Consider the following 23,919-nt stretch of genomic DNA (forward strand, 5'->3'; position numbering starts at 1 on the left):
ATATTTGAGTCTAAAGTGCTATGCCTGAATGTAAGAAAAATAACTTGTTATCTTTATTTTTATTTTGTTAACAAATCAAACGAACTTGTTATCTAAAGAAATTTAACTGAACATTATGATCTGTTAATATTTCATGCGTAGAAAGTAATGAATGTCGTGAGAGATCTAGAAGGAAACTGTGATATCTTTGCCTATGGGAATGCCTATCAAGGTTTATACATATCCTACAAAACTTCCTCTAGGTAACCGTCTATAAACACCAATTACTGAACTCATTAAAAATAGGCTTAACGATAATAAATAAATAAAACAAAAAACCAATCTCCAAACTGGTTAACACCACCATGGCTCTCACATTGCCTAGCTTTGTGAATAATGAACCACCTTAAATAGCTTCATTGAAACTAATTAAGGCATCATTATCACATGTTGGCATTTGAATATTTAAATTGGTTGGACGAACACATGTATTATGGCAATTTGAGCGTATGTGTCCATTTCAAAGAAGATAGCAGGTTGACCCTTCTATCCCACATTTGAAAGAAGATAACAAATCTGAAAAAAAAGCTTCTCACAGAAGGGAATGGGTTGCCCATACTATTCCATGTTTCATCCTCAAATCACATGAAAAGAGGCCATATTCAATGGCCCAAGGCTATCAAATTTCATAAAATTCGATAGACCATGGTGTCAAACTTCTCATTGCCGATTTTTTTTTTCAATGGGTTGAAAATGTCAAATTAATGGGTGATGGAAGAAATTCAATGGTTCTAAGCCGTCGAATTAGGGAACATAAAAAATTTCGACAGTCATAGGCTGTTGAATTTCGATTTCTAAAATTCGTGGACCTTGGCCCATCGGATTTTCCTATCAAATTTTCCACTTTCACGTAATGAATTCCCATATAACTTTTGTCCATCCTTCCAATCCCCAAGAGTGTCTCAGCCCAACTTCAAAAGCAATTTGCAAAGTTTTTCTTTTATTATTATTATTATTTTATATATAGATATATATATATATATATATATATATATATTTTTTTTTTTGGGGGGGGGGGGGGGGGTGAAGGAGACGTAGTAGTCAGAGGAATCTAGTACCTTGGAAATCAATTACTTCACCAAAATGCTAAGGTGGCTTGGGGATTGCTGACATTCACAAATCTGAAATTATTTGAATTATGTTGGTGTTTACTATCTGAAAAGAGTCTCTTGACTGATTTTATTAAAGTGAAACATACCGTTAATGGGGACAATTGGCTGATTACCATAAAGAGAGGTGGAACAATAATATGGAGGGCAATGGCAGGAGTTCTATGGCACACTATTTTGAAGTTTAGATTTGTTGTGAATAAATATATGAAATTTTATGTTATGAAGATGCCTACTTGGCTAAGTTGGTAAAGGAGTGTGGAGTGTTGATCTCATGACCTAAGTTCAAATCTGGTTGAAAGCACCCTCACATTGACATCCAAGTTCTAACCACCTTGCCTAACAAAAAAAAAACACAGCTCATGGTATGTTCCATAGGTGGAATGACACTCCCACTTTGATTGATCGATTTTCAGGATATAAATTAACCAAGGTATATGGGAGATAGGTGGGTGGAAAATACCAAAGCTTATTGAATATTTTGGGAATGAAATGGTTCGGTGGATTGCAAATTTGGAAAACTGAATCAAGGTACATCTGGTCATTAAACAAATTTGGTTTTCTGTTCCATTAAGAATTCTTTCAACTAAAGGGACATGAAATTTTGTTAGAGATGAATGGGTAATCCGAAAAAGTGGAAGGTGCATTAATTGGAAATCAAAATTGGCTACTAAAATCAAGATGTTTCATTGGAAGGTTTTGCATCAAGTGTGTCCAGTTGAAGACTTCCATACTTTTTGTAGGTATGTCTGGTGGAAGAGTTCCATACTTACAACTTACTTTTGTATGTCATCCATGCTTATTTGAACTTGTGTGGAAAATCTTGAGGTGCTATACCAAGAAAAATAACTTCCTGATTAGTATATTGGACTACTTGGAAGGCGAGTGATGCAGATGTATTTGAAGTATCCAAAGCTTCATTTGAGTTGGCAAAGGGAATAATAATCAGTAGCTGGAAGAATTAGAATTTATTATTAAGCCAATCCATCTTCATCGGATGACATAGTTAGAGAACTATGCTGGAAGTTCAAGTCCTTCATTGGACAATAATTTAGTAAGAGAAGAATGCGTATAATGTGGAGAAAACCACTTAAAGACTGGCTTAATTAAGCTCAATATAGATAGTTCAAGTATAGGCAATCCCGGACCTTCGGGAGTGGGACATAGGGTAACTTTGTACAAGAGGAATATCCCCTTAGTTTACAATTTTGATCTTGGGTAATGCAAGCCTATCCTCTATGAAAAAAAAAATTGTTATCAAAGGAAGGCTAGAAAAGCTACTAAAGCAAGATGAACTTGGCCTAAAGTCCCAAAAATTTTCTAGATAGTCAGCCACGGAGTTAAACTCTCTCCACACATTTTGCACTTTCCATAGAAGATTGGCTAGCACCTTGCGAATTCGGAACAACCAATGATTGAGAGCTCAGAGAAAAGCTTCCAAATAAACTAATACTAAAGAGTCCAATTCAATGATAACCTTTCTATTAGAAAGATCAAAACTTTCCAAGGTTTGGGATAAGGCTCTACATTCCGCCAAGTTATTTGTGGAATCCCCAAATAACCAAGAAGCTGCCTAAAGTAGTTGGTGCTTTGGGGAATATAGCTGAGTTCAGAGAATTATTGGAGAGCATGAAGTCATTTAACGTTGAAGAGAGATGCATTGTTGTGGCTAGAATCTAATTCAGAACTGGTAGTAAGAGGGTACTTGGTCATTTTCCTTGGAAAATTGATCATAGTATGAGAACTATTATAGGTTACTTGAGAGGTGTCCTAAGTAGCAAGAGATGGTAATTTTGTTGTAGTTACTAATGTCAAATTCTCATCATCTTTGGGTTCTACTATATTGTACCTGAATTACCTATCTTAGCTTGGAATTAATCTAGGGGGTATTACATTGGTCTTCCTGTATCACCAATCTTTGTAATTAAGGGTATGTCTATTTGTATCTTGTAAAACTTGTCTTCTTATTTATAAAATCTCACTTTATCCAGTAAAACAAAGTATTGTGAAACACAATCGTACATGCTTAAGCAACCTATATATCTCCACACAATTGTCCACTACCCTTTAACAAAGTACTAAGGATATGAATAATTAGTGTTGGAAATGTGGACAAATTACCACACTTGCACAATCTTCTAACTTGAGTATTGTTAGCTTTGTTTCATCCAACCAAGCTTTTCTTAGCTTTACAATGGAGGTGGTAGTAATGGATTTGTGGGTGGGTGTGTATCCATGAATACTTTTGTGAACTTGAAAATCGAAGGTGAGTGCCAAAGAGTGTGTGTTATAAAGTGAAATATTTCTGGAATTGTAGAGAAAATTTTGAGAACAAGGTTTGGAATGGCTTATATTGGGAGGGTGAATAATGGATAGTTGACTTTAATTAGCTTAAGTAGGATTAACTTAGCTAGGGTTAGTTAGTTGACTAGTTTTGGTGTTACGTGTAAACCACATGTGGAGAGAGATTGAGGGAAAAAGGTGGAGTAGTTTACCAAACGACATTGGCCCAACCACTCCTCAGTCAACATGTGATGTATACACTACAATTTTAGGCTTTCCATTGGAAGGTTATAAAACTCTGAATGTCACGTGCGAATATTTCATTTTTATTAATTTTTCATGTTCTATCTAGTAGAGTATGTTTCACCCCCCAAATTCCACCATTTGAAAATCCTCGATTTCCCACGATTACCAATTTTAAATGGCTTAGTTGATTTTTGCTCTAGCGTCCAATTTGAGGCATGCTAAAAACCCATGTATTTTCCTAAAGATTCATTTAACTTTACAGGTAATTATAAATTTGCAAAGAATATAAAATATCTTTATATTCACTTTGCTCCAAAATAGGAGAGTTACCTTCTTGGACCTGTAATACCTTCTTTTTTAGGTAATTTATAGTCCATGATTCATAAATATGGGTAGCATTCGGCAGCCAATGTCGAGAGCCAAAATTTGTCCTACATGGCTTAAAAGTTTCAGATTGAGCTGATTTTTTGTGAGGATGATCTCTACGAGGAGATCATCTTCACAAAATTAAATTCAGGCCAATCTGAAACTAATAACCCCATCAAAATTGGTTTACAAATTAACAGTAAAAAAATGACGGTCCACAATTCTAAACCACTTTTGATGGGATTAGAAGTTTCAGATTAGGCTGATTTTTGTGAGAATGATCTCCTCACCATACAGATCATCCTCACAAAAAATCAGCCCATTCAAAAACTTCTAAGCCGCATAGGACAAAAGCGTTGGCTTCGTGTTGGCTACTAAACACTACCTCAAAAATATTGTTCATTTTTATTCCATCTTCAACCCTCGAGACAAACCTAGTTGTTGGACCCCCTTCTTCTTGGACTGCTATGTCAACCTTCCTTAAATAGAACCTTCTCGACACAAGTATGCTTGGTCAAATCAACACCTGGGTGGAAAACATAATTACCATGTATTTCAACTCTTGATTTTGAATGTTTTCCAATCACCTATTCACAATCTATTATTCAAACATGTGGGAGGTCCTATAGTGACCCACAATCACTTCTCGATATGTTGACATGCCAAATTTTATTCACGGCAACTAGGAGAACACCACGAGTACAGAGATAGGCATTTGTACAAACAAAAGGAGAGAGATTTACTTCTTATCCTTTTTCCTTCCTTAAAACAGTTTCCCAGCCTTCTTTCCTCCAATTCACCCATCTTCTCATTGTTCGAAGGACCCTATAGAGATTTTAGGTATCCAACCCTTTTTAATTGATTTATGAGGCCTGTGACATTTGGATGTAGAGTGACAAAAGATCTTGCATACCAAACAATCTGTTGTAACCCGTTCAAACTCAAGATTGGGAATAGCCTTGTGCTAAACCCCGGTCCATATCAAGAGTTAAAAAGGGGGCACTAACTTCATTGGAAATCTGGCAAAAAAGATCCCTTTACATTATCCAAACACACAATTAGTATAGCGCTCCAAAAATGTTTTGGAACCCCCATAGAACTTCATCAAAAGAGGGATTGAGGCTGCTACACGATCTTCAATTTCAAATGAGAGTGCCAAAGGTTGAGGATTAGCATCTTACCTAAAATACTCTATGGCCCTTTCTTATGAAAAAGATCACTACCTTCAATTCATCCTCTCCATATGGTTAGCCTTAGAGAAAATCTAGAGAGGTCCCTTGATTTTCCACTGTTTCTTTAACCCAATTAAAAGGAAAGTGGTTGTTAAAGAAATGTTCAATGAAACATCTGTCCCATATGGCAATACCTTCATTCAATAGCTGTTTAGGGCGTTTTATACCGATTCAATCTTCCACAATTTTTTGTTTGAGAAAACCAGTTTACAACATCCTCTTGAAGAAGCTCTAGTTCCATACCTAGCAATGGTACCCTTTGAAGGAGCATTCTTCATTTCCCTAATGTTGCTAGCCAATCAAGCCCGACCATGGCCGGCAAAATTAAAAACCCTAAAAAATTCCCTTATTCACTCCTATTGTCCTCCAAGAACCATCTGTCAGAGTCTTCATCCATTAGTAAGTTTGGAAATAATAAGAAAACTTACACAATGTTCGGAACGTGTTGATCCTAGTGATTTGTGCTCCCGTAGCATATGATAAGTTCAAATAGGTTAAATTAATATTTAATCCACTGATAGTCAATACTATTACATGACAAGCAATGTGCATCAAATTGGAGAATTTTTTAAAATTTCCTTATGTCTAGAAGAAAACTTGGTATGGTCATCATGGTTTTAAATCTCATTTGAGACCTAGACGACTCGTCCGATATGTCTCAGTATAGTCCACCAATGAGATGGATAGACAAGTCAATGTATCGAACGAGATTTTAAAACCCAAGTTCATTTTTATCATTGTTGAACGAGACGTCTCAAACGTATCAAAAAACACGTCTGAGATGACTTGGTCTCGTTCATGGACGAGATGAGACATCAAAACGAGTTTTAAAACCATGGGTATGGTACCTCAAACTAGTAAAGGAATGATTTTAGTGGTCTGGTTACATCTATCTTCATTAACTAGACAGATTTCTTGCTTAGCCTTGAAAAAAGTGAAATAGCGATTAGACAATTGATGACAAATAAGATATTTTCTTCATTATAGGGGGTCCACTCACCACTTTAGAATTGACCCAAAAACCTTGAAAACAAATCTCAGCTAATCAAACAAGCAAACCATAGAGCCATGGGTTGGTTATTTTCTTCTCCTTTTTATCTTTAGTTTCACCCAATAATAAGGATTGAAAAGAGAACTGCTAATAAAGGAAAGAATACATCATGGATAGAATTCTAAAACAATTTTACTTCCCAAAACTTTTAGTTGTGCACCTTAGTAAACACGTATTGATCAATGACAAAGTAACTTCAAAAAGAGATGCTCAAGCATTATATGTGTGTGCATGTTAAATATAAAGCTCTACATCATCACCAATGTAAGAATTTTGCAATGCATTGCTTGGCCAACCTGCTTATCAGTCTTCTTCAGTTTCAGCAGTTGCGAAGAGTTTTTCAACTAGATGTCCTTAACTTTCCATTCTTCACAAAGTGGATTGCCCGAAACTGTCATTTTTTGAATGAGGAAGTGTTTCTATTGGTTTGTTAAGAAGGGAATTCTTCGGTGGCTTAAGAAACTTGATTTTCTCACTAAGCCTAGGCATTCTATAAGCACGAAAGAGTGAATTAATTTACGTGGTGATGGGTTTCCAATTGATGGAGGTAGTGGTCCTAAATTCAGGATTGTGGGATGGAGGAAACCGGGCCATGGATGGGTCAAAACTACTATGGATGGTTTGTGCTTGGAGAATCCAGATCACTCCCGAGGGTTGATGTGTGTTAAGGGATTGGAATGGAAATGTGTCACTCATGGCCAGCTGGTTTTTTGGGCAATCGACTAACAATATCTCGGAGAGTCGAGCACTGTTAGAAGGTTTGTAACTTCAAAATTGGTCAGGAAGGAGGTAGTTTTTGAATTAGATTCAATGCATCTGGTCAAGGGCCTGAAAGGTGGAACCCTTCTGTGGTGGATGGACCACTTGATTAAAATACAATACATAGAAATTATCATCTGCGACTTGGAGAGCGATTCATTCATAGAGAGAAGGGACCATGGTGGCTGATTCTCTACCAAAATTTGCAACCTCTTCTAAGTCATCTGGTATTTTTTCTTCCTTTGCTAATTGTCCTTTATCAGTGAGAAAAGCTCTAATGGGAGACCATGTTTCTCTCCCTATTTTTCAGCAATTTGTAATTATCGGGGTATCCATCTTTCCTTCTGTATCTTGAATTTTAATTTTATTTTTCTAAGCGAGCAAATGGTTAAATTGATATAGAAAAGCTGACCAACAATGGCTCAGGGCATATGTCCGACAAAACAATCTTGGACTCAAGAAGCTCCAAAAGTTGACATTAGAAAACTTGGGCAACTGAGGAAGAAAATCTATTTTTTTCCCCAAACACCACTAAAATATACTAAATAACACACCCTACCCTAATAATGAGGGAATTATCTTCTTGATCTAGATTTAGTGTTGATTGGGGGGCCCAAAAAGGACCAAGAATTTTTTTCCCCTCGATATACCCTTCTGATACCTTGTTGTTGGCTCAGATTTGATTTCCCATTTGTCTCTCTTCAGAGCAAGCCAATCCTATAATATCACTCTTTGAGTCCACTCACAATGATTGCTTTTCCATCGGTTCCGATTCTGAATGGGTTTGGTCATCTCCATAACAAAAAACTAAATTTTATGATATGATTCAATTTTATTTATATTTTTCTTTTTTGCTAACTAAGCAAAGAGCATATTAAATGGGAAAATAACAAAGGAATTCCAGATATGATTCATGTGGATTTAGGAATTCCTATCATGAAAGAAGGATATTAGGATTCACTTGCCTATGTGAATGCCTATCGTGATTGATATCCCACAAAAGTTCCTCTATTTCATGTGGGGTTGCTTTGGCCTAGTTAGATTCAGTCAGTCATTCAATATGCAATCTTCAAACTGGTTCACACCACATGGGGTTCACACTGCCTAGCATTGTGCCAATGCACCAAATTCAACAGGTTCAATGAGATGTAGGAACAATTATATATAACATTTTGGCATCTGAAATTTCCATTAAAAAATTCAATAATTCAATAAAGACATGTACAGATATCATGAGACGCAATCTTACATGCTCGGATAACATGTAAACCGAAAATTGTCCAGTTAAAGCTCTTTTTAACCAATTACTTTGCAATCGACTTCAATTAGTGTTGGCAATGAATACAAACCACCATCGTCGCATGATTTTAAAACAGTAGATTTGCTAGCTTAGTTTCATACATTCCACATTTCTAATGAACTTAAAACTAAAGTATAATGTGCCCAGATTATCAGAGACATATTTTCATGGAAAAATGGCCTACATTTCAACTGGTAATATTCTTTGAGGAAGATAAAAATACTACAGGGATATACTGAGGCATATTTCAAGAATAAGAAAGAAAATCATCAAACAAGACAAATAGGGGAGGAACTCTATCGGGAGGGGGATAAATCAACAACTTAAATGTATTATCCATCTAGTTCGAAAATACATAAGGAAAAACTTATAATATTCAATCACATTCTGAGGCCAGCAGCTCTACTGCTGATGACCTTATAAATCTAGAAGGAAAGCTCCTTAGACGTTCACTAGGATCCCTGCATCTCCACCTTCAAGGAGACCTATTTTCGTCTGGCTTGAGACCGTTTTTTTTTTTTTAAATTGAGAGTAACACCTTCTAAGGGTGGAGAGGATTCTCGGAAATTTTCCCAAAAATTCCTTAAAAGACTTGGACACTAACCTTTTTACCAATGGTGACAACATATACCAATAATCAAGGGCCTTGCATTCTTTTTTTTCCTTTTGGAATGATATCTGAAAATTATCTAAAATGTATATTTGATCACATTCCAAGGCCAGCAGCTCTACTACTGATGACCTTATAAATCTAGAAGGAAAGCTCCTTAGACCTTCACTAGGATCCCTGCATCCCCATCTTCAAGGAGACCTATTTTCGTCTGCCTTGAGACCATATTTTTTAATTGAGAGTAACACCTTCTAAGGGTGGAGAGGATTCTCAGAAATTTTCCCAAAAATTCCTTCAAAGACTTGGATCACTAACCTTTTTACTGATATACCAATAATCAAGGGCCTTGCATTCTTTTTTTTTTTTTTTCCTTTTGGAATAATATCTGAAAATTATCTAAAATGTATAAACAGCTTAAGAAGAAATAACAAAGTTTCTGTGATAAGGTTACGCAATTGGATCTCATTACCCTAATAAAAATAAGGGGGATTAAGTTTCTACCAGATTTCCATCCCTATGTACGCAGGGAGATTTTGTGGGGACTAGAGAAAAAGTACAGAATTTTTGTACATAAAGAAAGCCAATTACAAAATGGGATCCGAAAATCATTATAACCACTCAAAAATTAGGAAAAAAAAAGATATAGATGAGATAAGTTGAGGAGTCACTCAACCAAAAGGTGTTAGGGAATTCGTTGCTTAATTCGAGGAATCACTCGACCAACTAGGGGATTCACTCACCAGCCTCTAGAGGATTAAATCACTCAAGAGTTTCAGTAATACAAGAATCCAAAAAGAAAAAGAAATCTTACACTAGTTATAACTATTTTTTCTTGTTTTCTTCACTTATTACACAACATAAGAATCTTAGAAATTAGAACCTAATTAACAATCCTATCATGAAACTTCACAAATCAACATGTGTTCTAAGCATGGAACAACTTCCAAAAACTTTGAAAATCAATCCCCATATGTCGGACGTCCCTCCCTCCCATAGACCTCATTTTCATCATTTTTGTGGTCAAAGTCAACTGCATCATCCCCCTTTCTTGAGAAAAAAACTTGACCTCAAGTTTGGTTAGAATTATTAGAGATTAACCTCTCATGAACTTCTTGGAAATCTTCACAAAACCGTATGATAACTTTCATTTGGTTTAGATATGTCATTTGTGCGATAACGATGAATTGAGGCCATCTTGCACACAAAACAAAACATCAATGATTCAGTCCAGCCTCGATCTCTACACTATTGGCTACAATTTCATTGAGGTTAATTTAACCCTTTGATGCGTAGTGGTGGAGGGAGATTTTTTTGGAGAGTCAAAGAAAAAATGTACATAAATTTTTTAGACAGAGAATCCAATTAGGGATCTGAAGATCATTACAAGCATCCCAAAAAAGGAAAAACTGAACCTCGACTTTGGTTAGAATTAGCAGAAACTAACCACTCATGAACTCCTTGCCAATCTTCACAAAATCATATGACAATTTCATTTGGTTTTGGAATGTCAATTTGTGCGATAATGATGAATTATTTGCATGCAAAATAAAACATCAATAATTCAGTCCAACCACGATCACCACACTATTGGCCACACAATTTCCTTGACACATCAAATCCGTAGATGCATAGTGAGGCAGGAAGATTTTTATTGAGACTCGAGAAAGAAATGCAAAATTTTTGTAGAAAGAGAAATCCAATTATAAAATGGGATATAAAGATCATGACAAACACCCAAAATAAGACAAAAAAACATGAGAAAAGATAGATAAATAAGAAAATTTGGACGGTCACAAACCAAAGGGGTTAGGGAATCACTAATCAATTTAGGGAATTATTTGACCGATTAGGGGATTCACTCACTCTATAGAATCAAATCGCTCTTGTATTACATTAAGAAAATAACGCAAAAACAGATTTTTCTAAGTTACTTCTACTACCCAAAGCATCCCCCCTACTTATAGACATTTTTTCTTATTTTTTCATTTAATAAATACACTAAATACTCTATAGGATATAACACTGAAATCCTAAAAATTATATTACACCCTCGATTGAAGATGTAGATTTTCCCAAATCTCGAGGGTGGAGTGAAAAAAAAAACAAAATCAAGATTTTCAAAATTTAAATATGATATGGATTTCTTCCAAATAATTTCGACAGAGTTTCCGCTTAAAATTGAACTTACGAAAAAAAATTTACTTGTAAAAATATACCTGTATAATTAAAATTCATATATCAATTGCATTTCAACCACCACATCACAACGAATATACATCACTTGGAAAAAAAACATGACTATAATTACAACCCAAAAGTGTACATAGATCGACTACACATCTCATATCGATTAACAATTGTCTGCATCATAAACATTAACTCTCACTGTCTAAACATATATATACAAATAAATATAATACACATGATTCTTACAAATAGATATTCTAAAATATCTTCCCAGGTATTCTAGAATTATAAATATGCAGTAGTATATCGAAAGTAGTAAATCATTAAATAGTAAACATACAGGTACACCATCCCACACTTACTATCCTAATTGCATCCCATGCTCTATAACACAGTGCTCAAAAACACTCTAAACTTGAAAATTCTTCAACACACATACATATAATCGAGAATCCTATTATCGATTCTAACCAATTGAGAATATCATTCTTGATTCTAACCAATCGAGACTTTCTTTCTCAATTTTCAAATTTAAAATTAGACATTTCATTTTATTTTAATAAATCATCACCTAATGAAAATACACTTTCAAAACAAGGCGTCTTAACAAATTTTAAAATGAATACTCTACGAAAATTATTATGAAAATCAATTTGTTAAACAAATTGATTTTCAAATTACACTCGCCCAAATTCAATTATTTTTATTTTTATAATATTAAAATATCAAAAAAAGTATATAAAACGAATTATTCTACAATTCGATACATGAATTATAAATTTAAATAATAATAAATTTGAAACTAACTATCAAAATTGACATAAAATATATTTCATTGAAAATTATACTATGAATTTGAAATTATAAGTTTCCTACCTTCGCAATTGAATTTTACGCATCCCTATGGCATTAAAATGATTTTTTTAATTAATTTTCTCGGTGATTCAACAAAATAATCTGGTGACTAAGTAGATCTCGACATCATACATATTTTGTTCTTTAGTGTTGGATCTTAATTCCTATCTGAAACATGTTTAAATCTCGATTAAAGATAACGTACATGAACCCATGATCAAAATCTACACGTTTCTATTTCTGCTTCTTTCTTGTAGTATGAAAGAACATCAACTTGTATTATAATATATAATAATATATTATATAATAATATATTATAATATATAAAAAGAATACACCTGGGTGTCTTGTCTTTTTTTATTATAAAATCTTACTTTATCTAGTAAAAAAAAGCATTGTGAAACACAATCATACATGCTTAGGCAACCTATATATCTCCACACAATTGTTTACTACCCTTCAACAAAGTACTAAGGATATGAACAATTAATGTTGGAAATGTGGACAAACTACCACACTCGCACAATCTTCCAACTTGAGTATTATTAGCTTTGTTTCATCCAACCACATTTATAAATAAGATACAGGAAAGGATTATCAAAACCATGTTTCCAAGTACAAATCCCCCATGTTTCAATTGGTAAACTGTAATGCCTTGTAAAATTAACATAAATGAGGAAAATACATGGGAATTTCAAAAAAAAAAAAAATTGTTCTGAATTTTCAAATCTCTTAAGAAAATTGAACTTGATCAAATTGTCTTCAACATTGATTCTAAAACCATAGAAAATCATGGTTTAGATTATTAAATCAGACACTAAAGTGAAAATCGGCAGACCCAATGAAAAATCGAAAATCGTGAAAAAAATGATATTTTTCAAACAGTGAAATTTTGAAGCAAAAATTATGCCATTAAATAGAGCCCAAAATATTAATTAAAATAGACTATTTGAATGGAGAATTTGGAGTTAAATAGGTTTCAAATGGAAAATTAGATGACGTAGTGTATATATCATATTGCGTTGACCATGCCAACAACACGTTGACCCCCCCCCCCCTCAAAAAAAAAAAAAAAAACCACTCCCACATAAAGTTGACACTTGGCATCAACACTAGCTAACTAAAAAACCCTAGTTAACCTAATCCTAATTAAGCTAACATAAGAAAACTAACTGTAACTAAGCCACCTAATATAAACCTTTTTAACAATATTATCTCATTTCCTTCTTAACTATATAAAATTTCTCTTTGACACACTCTCCTCTATTAAATTATCTTTAAAATTTAAAATTAACACATATACATAATTATCATTGGAATATAAATAAATAATTTCAAAATATTTTATAAAACACAATGACTACTTGTGAGAAGTTATAAATTTCTTATCCTTGATGCTTCTTCTAACTTGATTTGAACTCCCAAAAGTAGTGTTACCACCCCTCTTCTAACTTGCTGATTAACTCCAACCAAGCTTCTCTTAGCTTTACAATGGAGGTGGTAGTAATGGATTTGTGAGGTGGGTGTGTATGTATGAATATTTTTGTGAACTTGAAAATTGAGGGAGAGTGCCAAAGAGTATAGTGTGTGCTATACCATGAAATTTTTCTAGAATTGCAAAGAGAAATTTAAGAATGTGGTTTTGAATGGGATATATTGAGTGGGTGAACAATGGATAGTTGACTTTAATTAGCTTAAGTAGGATTAAGTTAGCTAGGGTTAGTTAGTTGACTAGTTTTGGTGTTACGTGTAAACCACACATGGGGAAAGATTGGGACAAAAGGTGTAGTAGTTTACCAAATGACATTGGCCCAACCACTCCTCAGTCAACATGTGATGTACACATTACAATTTCAAGCTTTGTATTGGAAGGTTATAAAACTCTGAATGTCACGTGTGAATATTCCATTTTTATTAATTTTTCATGCTCTATCTAGTGGAGTATGTTTCACTCCCCAAATTCCACCATTTAAAAATTCTCTATTTCCCACGATTACCAATTTTAAATGACTAGTTGATTTTTGTTCTAGCGTTCGATTTGAAGCATGCTAATAATCTAACTTATGTTTTCAACGATTTGATCAAATTCAAGATCCTTTAAATATTTTGATACAACAATTTTCAGCGAAAAACCCATGTGCTTTCCTAAAAAATAGGCGAGTTACCTTCTTGGACTAAAATTTGGAAAGAATATAAAATATTCTTTATATTCACCTTGCTCCAACATAGGAGAGTTACCTTCTTGGACCTGTAATACCTTCTCTTTTGGATAGTTTATAGTCCATGATTCATAAATATGGGTAGCGTTCGACAGCCAACATTGGGAGCCAAAATTTGTCTTACATGGCTTAAAAGTTTCAGATTGAGCAGATTTTTTGTGAGGATGATTTCTACGAGGAGATCATCCTGACAAAATTAAATTCAAGCCAATTTGAAACTCCTAACCCCATCAAAAGTGATTTACAAATTAATAGTAAAAAACCAATTGTCCACAATTCTAAACCACTTTTGATGGCATTAGAAGTTCAAATTAGGCTGATTTTTGTGAGGATGATCTCCTCACCATAGAGATCATCCTCACAAAAAATCAGCCCATTCAAAAACTTCTAACCCATATAGGACAAAGGCATTGGCTCCGTGTTGGCTGCCGAACGCTACCCCATAAATATTGTTCATTTTTATTCCATGTTCAACCCTCAAGACAAACCTAGTTGTTGGACCCCTTTCTTCTCGGACTGCCATGTCAGCCTTCCTTATATAGAACCTCCTCGACACAAGTATGCTTGGTCAGATCAACACCTGGGTGGAAAGCATAATCACCATGCATTTCAGCTCTTGATTTAGAATGTTTTCCAATCACCTATTCACAATCTATTATTGAAACACGTGGGAGGTCCTATAGTGACCCACAATCACTTCTCAATATGCTGACAAGCCCAATTTTATCCATGTCAACTAGGAGAACACCACTAGTACTGAGATAGGCATTTGTACAAATAGATTAAGAGGTATTTACTTATTTTCCTTTTTTCTTCATTAAAACAGTTTCCCAACCTTTTTTCCTCCAATTCACCTATCTTCTCATTGTTCGGGGGAGCCTGTGACATTTGGATGTAGAGTGACCAAAGATCTTGCAAACCAAACAATATACTGTAACTTGTTCAAACTCAAGATTGGGAATAGCCTTGTGCTAAACCCCGGTCCATTTCAAGAGTTAAAAAAGGGGCACTAACATCATTGTAAATCTGGCAAAAAAGATCCTTTTACATTATCCAAACACTCCAAAAATGTTTTGGAACCCCTATAGAACTTCATCAAAAGAGGGATTGAAGCTGTTACATGATCTTCAATTTAAAATGAGAGTGCCAAAGGTTGAGGATTAGCATCTTACCTAAAATACTCCATGGCCATTTCTTGTGAAAAAGATCACTAGCTTCAATTCAACCTCTCCATATTTGAAGTATATAACACATGGTTACTCTTAGAGAAAACTTAGAGAGATCCCTTGACTTTCCACTATTTGTTTAACCCAATTAAAAGGAAAGTGATTGTTAAAGAAATGTTCAATGAGACGTCTGTCCCATGTGGCAATACCTTCATTCAACAACCATTTAGGACGTTTTATAGCGATTTAATCTTCCACAAATTTTTGTTATACAAAACCAGTTTAAAACATCCTCTTGAAGAAGCTCTAGTTCCATACCTAGCAATGGTACCCTTTGAAGGAGCATTCTTCATTTCCCTAATGTTGTTGGCCAAATCAAGCCCTACCATGGTCGGCAAAATTAAAAACCCTAAAAAATTCCCTTATACACTCCTATTCTCCTCCAAGAACCATCTGTCTTGAGTCTTCATCCATTAGTGAGTTTGGAAATAATAAGAAAACTTATGTCGGTTTGAAAAGTGTTGGTCCTAGTGATTTGTGCTATCCATAGCATATGATAAGTTCAAATAGGTTAAATTAATATTTAATCCATTGATAGTCTATACTATTGCATGATAAGCAATGTGCATCAAATTTGAGAATTTCTGTAAATTTCTTTAGCAATTTTTCTAAAAAAAAACTTGGTATGGTCATCATGGTTTTAAATCACATTCGTGACCAAGACGACTCGTCCGATACGTCTCGGTTTAGTCCACCAATGAGATGGATAGACAAGTCAATGTATCGGATGAGATTTTAAAACCTAGATTCATTTTTCTCATTGTTAAACGAGACCTCTCAAATGTATCAGAAAACTCGTCAAAGATGACTCGTTCTCGTTCACGGACGAGACAAGACATGAAAACAAGTTTTAAAACCATGGGTATGGTACCTCAAACTAGTAAAGGAGTGATTTTAGTGGTCTGGTTACATCTATCTTCATTAACTAGACAGATTTCTTGCTTAGCCTTGAAAAAAATGAAATAGTGATTAGACAATTGATGACAAATAAGATATTTTCTTCATAATAGGGGGCCCCTCACCACTTTAGAATTGACCCAAGAACCTTGAAAACAAATCTCAGCTAATCAAACAAGCAAACCATAAAGCCATGAGTTGGGTATTTTCTTCTCCTTTTTATCTTTTTTTTTTTTCTTTAGTTTCACTCAGTAATAAGGATTGAAAAGATATCTGCCAATAAAGGAAAGAATACATCATGGATAGGATTTTAAAACAATTTTACCTCGCAAAACTTTTAGTTGTGCACCTTAGTAAACATGTATTGATCAATCACAAAGTAACTTCAAAAAGAGATGCTCAAGCATTATATGAGTGTGCATGTTAAATATAAAGCTCTACGTCATCATCACCAATGTAAGAATTTTGCAATGCATTGCTTGGCCAACCCACTTGTCAGTCTTCTTCAGTTTCAACAGCGGCGAAGAGTTTTTCAGCTAGATTTCCTCAACTTTCCATTCTTCACAAAGTGGATTGCCCAAAACTTTCATTTTTTATTTATTGTGGAAGTGTTTCTATTGGTTTGTTAAGAAGGGAATTCTTCGGTGGCTTAAGAAACTTGATTTTCTCTCTAAGCCTAGGCATTCTATAAGCATGAAAGTGAATTAATTTACAAGGTGATGGGTTTCCAGTTGATTGTGATAGTAGTCCTAAATTCAAGAATCTGGCAAGGAGGAAATCGAACCATGGATAGGTCAAAATTAATAGGGATGGTTCATGCTTAGAGAATCCAGATCCCTCCCGAGGGTTGATGCGTATTAAGGGATTGGAATGGAAATGTGTTACTCATGGCCTGCTGATTTTTTGGCCAATCGACTAACAATATCTCGGAGTGTAAAGCACTATTAGAAGGTTTTTAACTTCAAAATTGGTAAGGAAGGAAGGTAGTTATTGAATTAGATTCAATGTATCTAGATAAGGGCCTGAAAGGTGGTACCCTTCTGTGATGGATGGACCACTTGATTAAAACTACAATATAGAGAGATTATCATTTGCAACTTGGAGAGCGATTCATTCATAGAGATAAGGGACTATGGTGGCTGATTCTCTAGCAAAATTTGCAATCTTTTCTAAGTCATAGGGTATTTTTTCTTCCTTTGCTGATTGACCTTTATTAATGAGAAAAGCTCTAATGGGAGACCATGTTTCTCTCCCTATTTTTGGCAATTTGTAATTATGACAAACTTTACTAGTGTTGAACTCCAGAAATCTTCACAAAATCAAATGACAAATTTATTCAACTTTGGCATGTCATTTATTAAATAATGATGAATCTCCGCCATTTTGCCTGCAAAACAAAATACCAACAATATACTCCAGCCTTGATAACCGCATTGTTGACATATGCAATGCATAATCGCCTTGAGGCCATTTGAATGCAATCGATGCATAGAAGGTAACACTACCACTACAAACACTTGACTTATTTCCTTAAATTCCTCATTGATGTTGGTAGAAATAAAACATGTTCCTTTCTCGTTGGCTGGTTGGAAAAAATTATGTTAAGTTGCAACAAGTTACGAATAGTACAACTAAGATGTTGACCTTCTCCAAACTTCTCGAATTGGGCTTCCAATTCAATTTTAGTGATAAATTTTCTTTCACCAATGATGAATGTAGATTGTAGCAAAAACTCGGATACCACTTGACACAGTGGAAGCATGTGAATCAATAAATTCGAAAGGAATTAATAGATTGTGTTTAATGGAACACACAAAATCAATTTGAATCAATCAATTCAATTGATAAATAAACAATAACTTGAACAAGAGAAAGCAAAGAAGTAGAAAGTAACTAAGAGATAAGTGAGATTTGTATTAATATGTTTTGAATTTCATTTTTGAGGCTCCTTATATGAATAACTTCATCATAACAACATATAAACCTTCTAAAATACTAAAAAGTAACTTTTCTAACCTATTATAACTTCTTTTTGTGTAATCAATCTAACCTATTATAACTCAATTTGGACACTTCTAATTATACCCTAAAGAATAAAAATGAAATTAGAACAAAATAGAAACCTAAAAACAAATTAGAGACTAAAAAAATTAGAAACTAGACAAAATAGAACTTTCCTCAAGTGAATATGAAATAGAAATCCTACAAGAACTTAGAAAATAGAAATAAATCCTACAAGTAGAAATAAATCCTATAAGAATTAGGAAACTACTTGAAGACTCTATCTAGAATTTTAGATGTCCTTCATCACATGAGCCCACATGTATTGAGGGCATCCCCAATTTACAAAACTACCATCGTTAGGATTCATGCAATCGGTCAACCGGGATTCTGTGAAATTTGGGATTTACGTTTTTGTGAGCAAAAATCATTCCAAAACAAATACTTCACTTATAAGCAATACACATACGTGCACACAATCTTTTAGGAAATAGATACAAAACATGTTGTGTAATTAACATAAAAAATCTATTCAGTGATAATCTTTACTATTACACAACATACAAGGAAACAAAGCACATCATCAAATTGAAGAGCCATGCAAATTTCTTCAGCAACAATTTGAAAGCAAGCCGAGTGTTGTACCTCAGCAGCATATGATAATTTCAAACCATTACTGAGGGTTGTAGAGGTTTTTTCATCTCCATCTTCATCAACTAGAAAGTTTTATCACTTAACCTCTAAAATAGTTAGCTGGTGATTACATTAACAATTGATAGGAAATAAAAAAGTTCCATCATAACAGACAAGTGACCCCCTCACCGCATTTGAATTGAAGATAAAACCCACACAACCAAACAGGTAGACCATGGAGCTATGTGTTGGGTCTTTTCTCCACTATTAGTTTTTTTTATTTTTTTCGTCCAGTAGTAAGGATTGGAAAGTAAAGTTCCCTTGAACAATGGAAGTCAAGTGGTCCTGAAATCATCATATGGGGCCCAAATTTGGAAAATCTTTCCTCAGTAACTAAAAATGGGGATATCAGACCTTTCCTAAGGGAAGACAGAGAACTTCCCAATAAAGAGAAGACTAAGAGAAATTCTTGAAAAATAAGCAAGCCAACTCCAAAAACTACATAGCTTGTCACCAAATGAAACAAAGATATATACATATAAATGACATAAAAGAAAAGTTCATGGTGTAAACAGATCTGATAGAAGGGAGAAGCTTTTACCTTCTGATGAGATTTTTCTTCTGCAACAACTTTCCACAAGAAGGTCATGCCGATCTACTGCCAACACAAAAGGAAGATTAAAAAAACATAGAAACTTTATATATTTGGTATTTTACAAATATTCACTAAGATGCACTTACAAACCTAGTTCATGATGACCAAACAAAACCAAAGGGAAAAAAAATTAGAAACCAAAAGAAGGGGCCATACACTAAAAGCATCAGATCATTTCCAAATCCATTTGTACACCCTCCAGCCCATAAGAATGAACAGTATTAAGGACTATTTTTCTTTCTAGAAATCAGTTATCTTTTAAGATTCAAATGCTTCCCTAAAAGAGGCCAGAAACTCAATTTACAAATGGTTGACAGAAAATGCATATGATTAGCTCTCAAAAGCATGGGCTTAACTCTAACAAAAGAAGAATATTAGAAAGTCAGTTTCCACCCAAAATTATCAAGGAACCCAAGATGTAATCCTATCATTTGGGAAAAATTTGAGAGTTTCTTGTTGAAGTTCAGTTTTGATGGGCCAAAAGGGCGTAATCCGGGTTTAGTGGGTCTTTTCTTCACTTTTAGCTTTTTCTTCTTTTCATCGAGTAGAAAGGATTGGAAAGTAAATTCCCCTAGTAAAGTGGTCATGAAATCATCATATAGGGCAGAAATTTGGACATCTTTCCTCAGTTTATAAATGGGGATATCAGACCCTTCCAAAGGGAAGACAAAGAGAACTTCCTAATAAACGAAAGACTGAAAAATTAATGCAAGCAAACATTGTTTGTGAAAAATGAAACAAAAATATAAACAATGAAAGAAAAGCTCTTGGTGTGAACAGATCCGATAAAAGGGAGAAGTTCTAACCTTTTTTATGAGATTTTTCTTCTGCAACAACTTTCCACAAGAACGCCATGCCGTCAACCACATCTTCCACAAAAATAAAAGAAAGAAAGAAAAAACATAGAAACATTCTATAGTTAAGTATTTAACAATATACACGACGATTTACCTTCTAAACCTAGTTCATGATGCCGAAGCAAAACGAAAAAGACCAAAAAAAAAATTAGAAATCACAAAACATCAGATCATCATCTCCAAATCGCTTGAACATTACTAAAAGTATATAGAATACTAATTCCGTTAAATCCGCACACTGTGCAGCCGTACCTTATGTCCTTATTGCCCATTTCATCTCCAAGAGAAACATCGAAAGTCACGCTTTCATTTATGCTCCCACCGGTAAGTTTACAGGATGTGAAGTTGTGAACGGTTAGGCGTGGATCTGTCACTTCCACATATCTTCTCCAAGTTTAGGAAAATTAGGGTTTCGGCTTGGAGTAAAACCGGAATCACACCAACATAGGTAGTTTTTTCACTAATCAAGTATCCAACACCAACACAAATTACCACCATAGGTCTGTTTGATTTGGTTTCATTCTATTGAATTGCCAAAAGAGTTGTGATTTTCTTACTCCCCCCCTCTTGACATACTCTACTCTCTCGACATGGCATGTGATGAAATCATAGATTTTCTTTTCTCGAGATGTGTGGAGCCCATTTTCAACAAATCTTCAGGAAAGGATATGTGCATTACCTAGGCCTACAACTCCAACTTTAACCTTTGGTACTTTGATTCAAGGAATTGCACCAATAGTCCAAAAGTTAGATCGTTAGGGTCGGAATAACAAGTTAATTTTGTACAGTCGGGAAAATTGAATGGGACGAGAAGGAACAAGACAAACAAAGAGTTGGATAAACACGATATTATAAGACAAAAACAAGATCCAATCATGCAATCAAATCCTTTCATTTAATGCAAAGTCCACAAGTATGAATCAAAGCAACGCTAACAACGATGTTTTCTGACTCATCACTTCTAAAATAATAAGTTCAAATTGTAGGCACCCCTTGCATATGCTTGATTCGACAATTCATCACCCAGTTGTTGTGGATTCCTAATGATGGATGCAAAATATGCGAAAAAGTATAAATTTTTGAGAGGCCCTCTTCCGATTCCTTCAAATTTCACCTGTTTATTTCTCAAATCCTCACGATTCTACCTCTTCTTTTTTTGGTTCGCTCTACATAGAATTACGTATCCTTAGGATTGCTACATCATACACTCAATTTTTCAAGTACGCACGATTAGATCCTCCACACATTTCAATAACATAAAAACCTCACAACACTAGGAAAATAAGACCTCGAGACTTAAAAACAATCACATTGGGATTGAAAGAAACCTCACATCAAAATTCGTAAAAAATGATAAAATAAGGAAAATACCCTTCGTGAGTCTCATACCTCTGAAAAGTCTAAACATACTTCCATTACCCTTAAAATATGATTTTAAGTCTAATGAGACAACAATCGATGAAAACGAAAAAAATTACGAAAAATGACCAAAATACACTTTAATATATGACTTTTACCTAGAGACCTTGATTCTTAGGAAAACGTGACTAAAAATAAATTTTCGACAAATTTACATACATAAAAAAATTTAGAAAATTCTGCTTAGGAAAATTTTAAACCTAAAATAACATTTTAACCTTAGTTAACCAATCAATTCCAAAATTCAAACTTAATCAACCAATCAAATAATATTAATTAAAATTTTAATCTTAATTAACAAACTAATATTAAAATTTAACATTAATTAACCAATTAAATCAAATATTAAAATTAAAATCTTGAGAACTTAAATCAACCATTCAAATTGAACCTTAAGATTAAAATCTTGAGGAGCTAAATTAACTAATCAAATCCAATTTTAAAATTAAAATCTTGAGAACTTGAATCAATCAATCAAATTGAACATAAAAATTAAACTGGTAAGTTAATCAACCAATCACTCGTCATCTAACTAATCAACGAATAAAATATATTTTAAAACATTTAGGCAATCAAAGGATTCCTGAAGCGCAGGATCTTAACCCTTCAATTTTTTTAAACAAAGGATAAAGAATCCCATGGTTCGACCAACAAGAGTAAAAAAAAAAAAAAAAAAAAAGTAAGATATGAAACTTTTCCACGTTCATAAAACTTAAAAAAAAAAAAGAATAAAAAAATTTAGAAAGAAAATTTTATAAAGAGGACGTAAGGAGAGTCTTACACGACGGGGAGAAAAAGCCCCCCCAAAAAAGGATTTTAAATTTCATCCTTTTTCTGGACTACAACAAGAAATACAAAGAAGAAAAAAATGAAGAAATGAGAAGGTTTGACTTGTGTTTTTCATCTCCCTAAAGTCATTCCTTTGTCCTTCATTAGCGGCCCACCATAACACTCTTCTTCGTCCTCTATATAGTAATTACAAACCAACGTCTTGCTCATCTATCTCTTCATTACAGCAGCCCACATTCCCACTTCTTACTCCTCTCTTTTTTCATTACAACAACCACAAACCACCACACTCACTGCTCTTTTCTAAACAACAACCCCAACATCCCCCTATTTCATTTTCTTTACTGTCAACAATGGTCCTTAACGTCACACTCTACCTACTTTTCCCCTCCATCAAACCCATCTTGTCTACATCTTCTAGTGGTTCTCACAAGCCACTCACACTCACAGCATTGTCGCCGAACCAACCCTTTCATTTCTCAGTCGTCCCTTCTTTACATAACGTCTAATAACAAGCTTTGTTATCTTTGTCTACCATTCTTAAGTGCTTTACTCAGTCAGAAGGATTTATCGCAACAACCATTTCACCTTCTAAGGTGAGTTTCATTTTTCTATCTTTTTATTCAGTGTTTTCTTATTATTTTTATTTTTTTTCTCATTCTTATACTTAGTTAAAGAGAATCCATTCAACTATTTTATTTTTCTCCAGTACTTTTTGAAATTTAGAATTTTCAGAGCTTTCACGTGAAGGACTTATTTTCAGGTAATGTTCGTTCAAACTTGCACAAATGGCTTTCGAGAACCGATCGAGTCGAGTGGGATTTCTTTGATTTTTCTTCTACCCCAATTATCAAGTGATTTTTTTTTAGTTTTTATAAAAATATGTTGCATATTACATAGCAAAATTTTTTTTTTTTTTTTTTTAAATTCTACTCTCTTGAAAATGGATAATGATGGTAAAATTAATGTTCATGTGTACACTCGTTAGAAGTGTTTTCGGGGTGGGGTCCCTTTAACCCTAGCTTATCAATCAAAAAAAGAAAAACATTCATGTTCATGTTTAATAATTCATACTCATGGTGATACTTGGCTTATTTGGAACTTAGTTATGCATATAATGCATTTTTACCAGTTTGGGATTATCTTATGCATATGATCCATTTACAGGTTTATTAATAATTCGTGT

At 34.1% G+C, this 23,919-nt stretch overlaps 1 protein-coding gene across 33 annotated transcripts in view; it reads right to left on the minus strand.

Annotated features, from left to right (window-relative positions):
- LOC147389167 (uncharacterized) overlaps window positions 1-21,590 on the minus strand; it is a 33,474-nt gene extending 11,884 nt beyond the window's left edge. For 6 of the 33 annotated variants that reach the window (XR_015170966.1, XR_015170964.1, XR_015170960.1 and 3 more), the window contains exons 1-3: window positions 20,778-21,590; window positions 20,475-20,537; window positions 19,615-19,671 (exon numbers count right to left, since the gene is read on the minus strand). Coding sequence is in view for 6 of the 33 variants with exons in the window: in XM_086419635.1 (XP_086275761.1) it covers window positions 19,615-19,671; window positions 20,475-20,523 (106 nt within the window). In the remaining 27 variants the exon portion in view is untranslated. The other 27 variants (XR_015170974.1, XR_015170970.1, XR_015170972.1 and 24 more) reach the window with 17 other exon arrangements.
- Window positions 21,591-23,919: the final 2,329 nt, after the last annotated feature.

Source organism: Akebia trifoliata, chromosome 12, assembly GCF_017979445.1.
Source record: "Akebia trifoliata isolate Shusen 1 chromosome 12, ASM1797944v1, whole genome shotgun sequence".
Lineage (NCBI taxonomy): Eukaryota > Viridiplantae > Streptophyta > Magnoliopsida > Ranunculales > Lardizabalaceae > Akebia > Akebia trifoliata.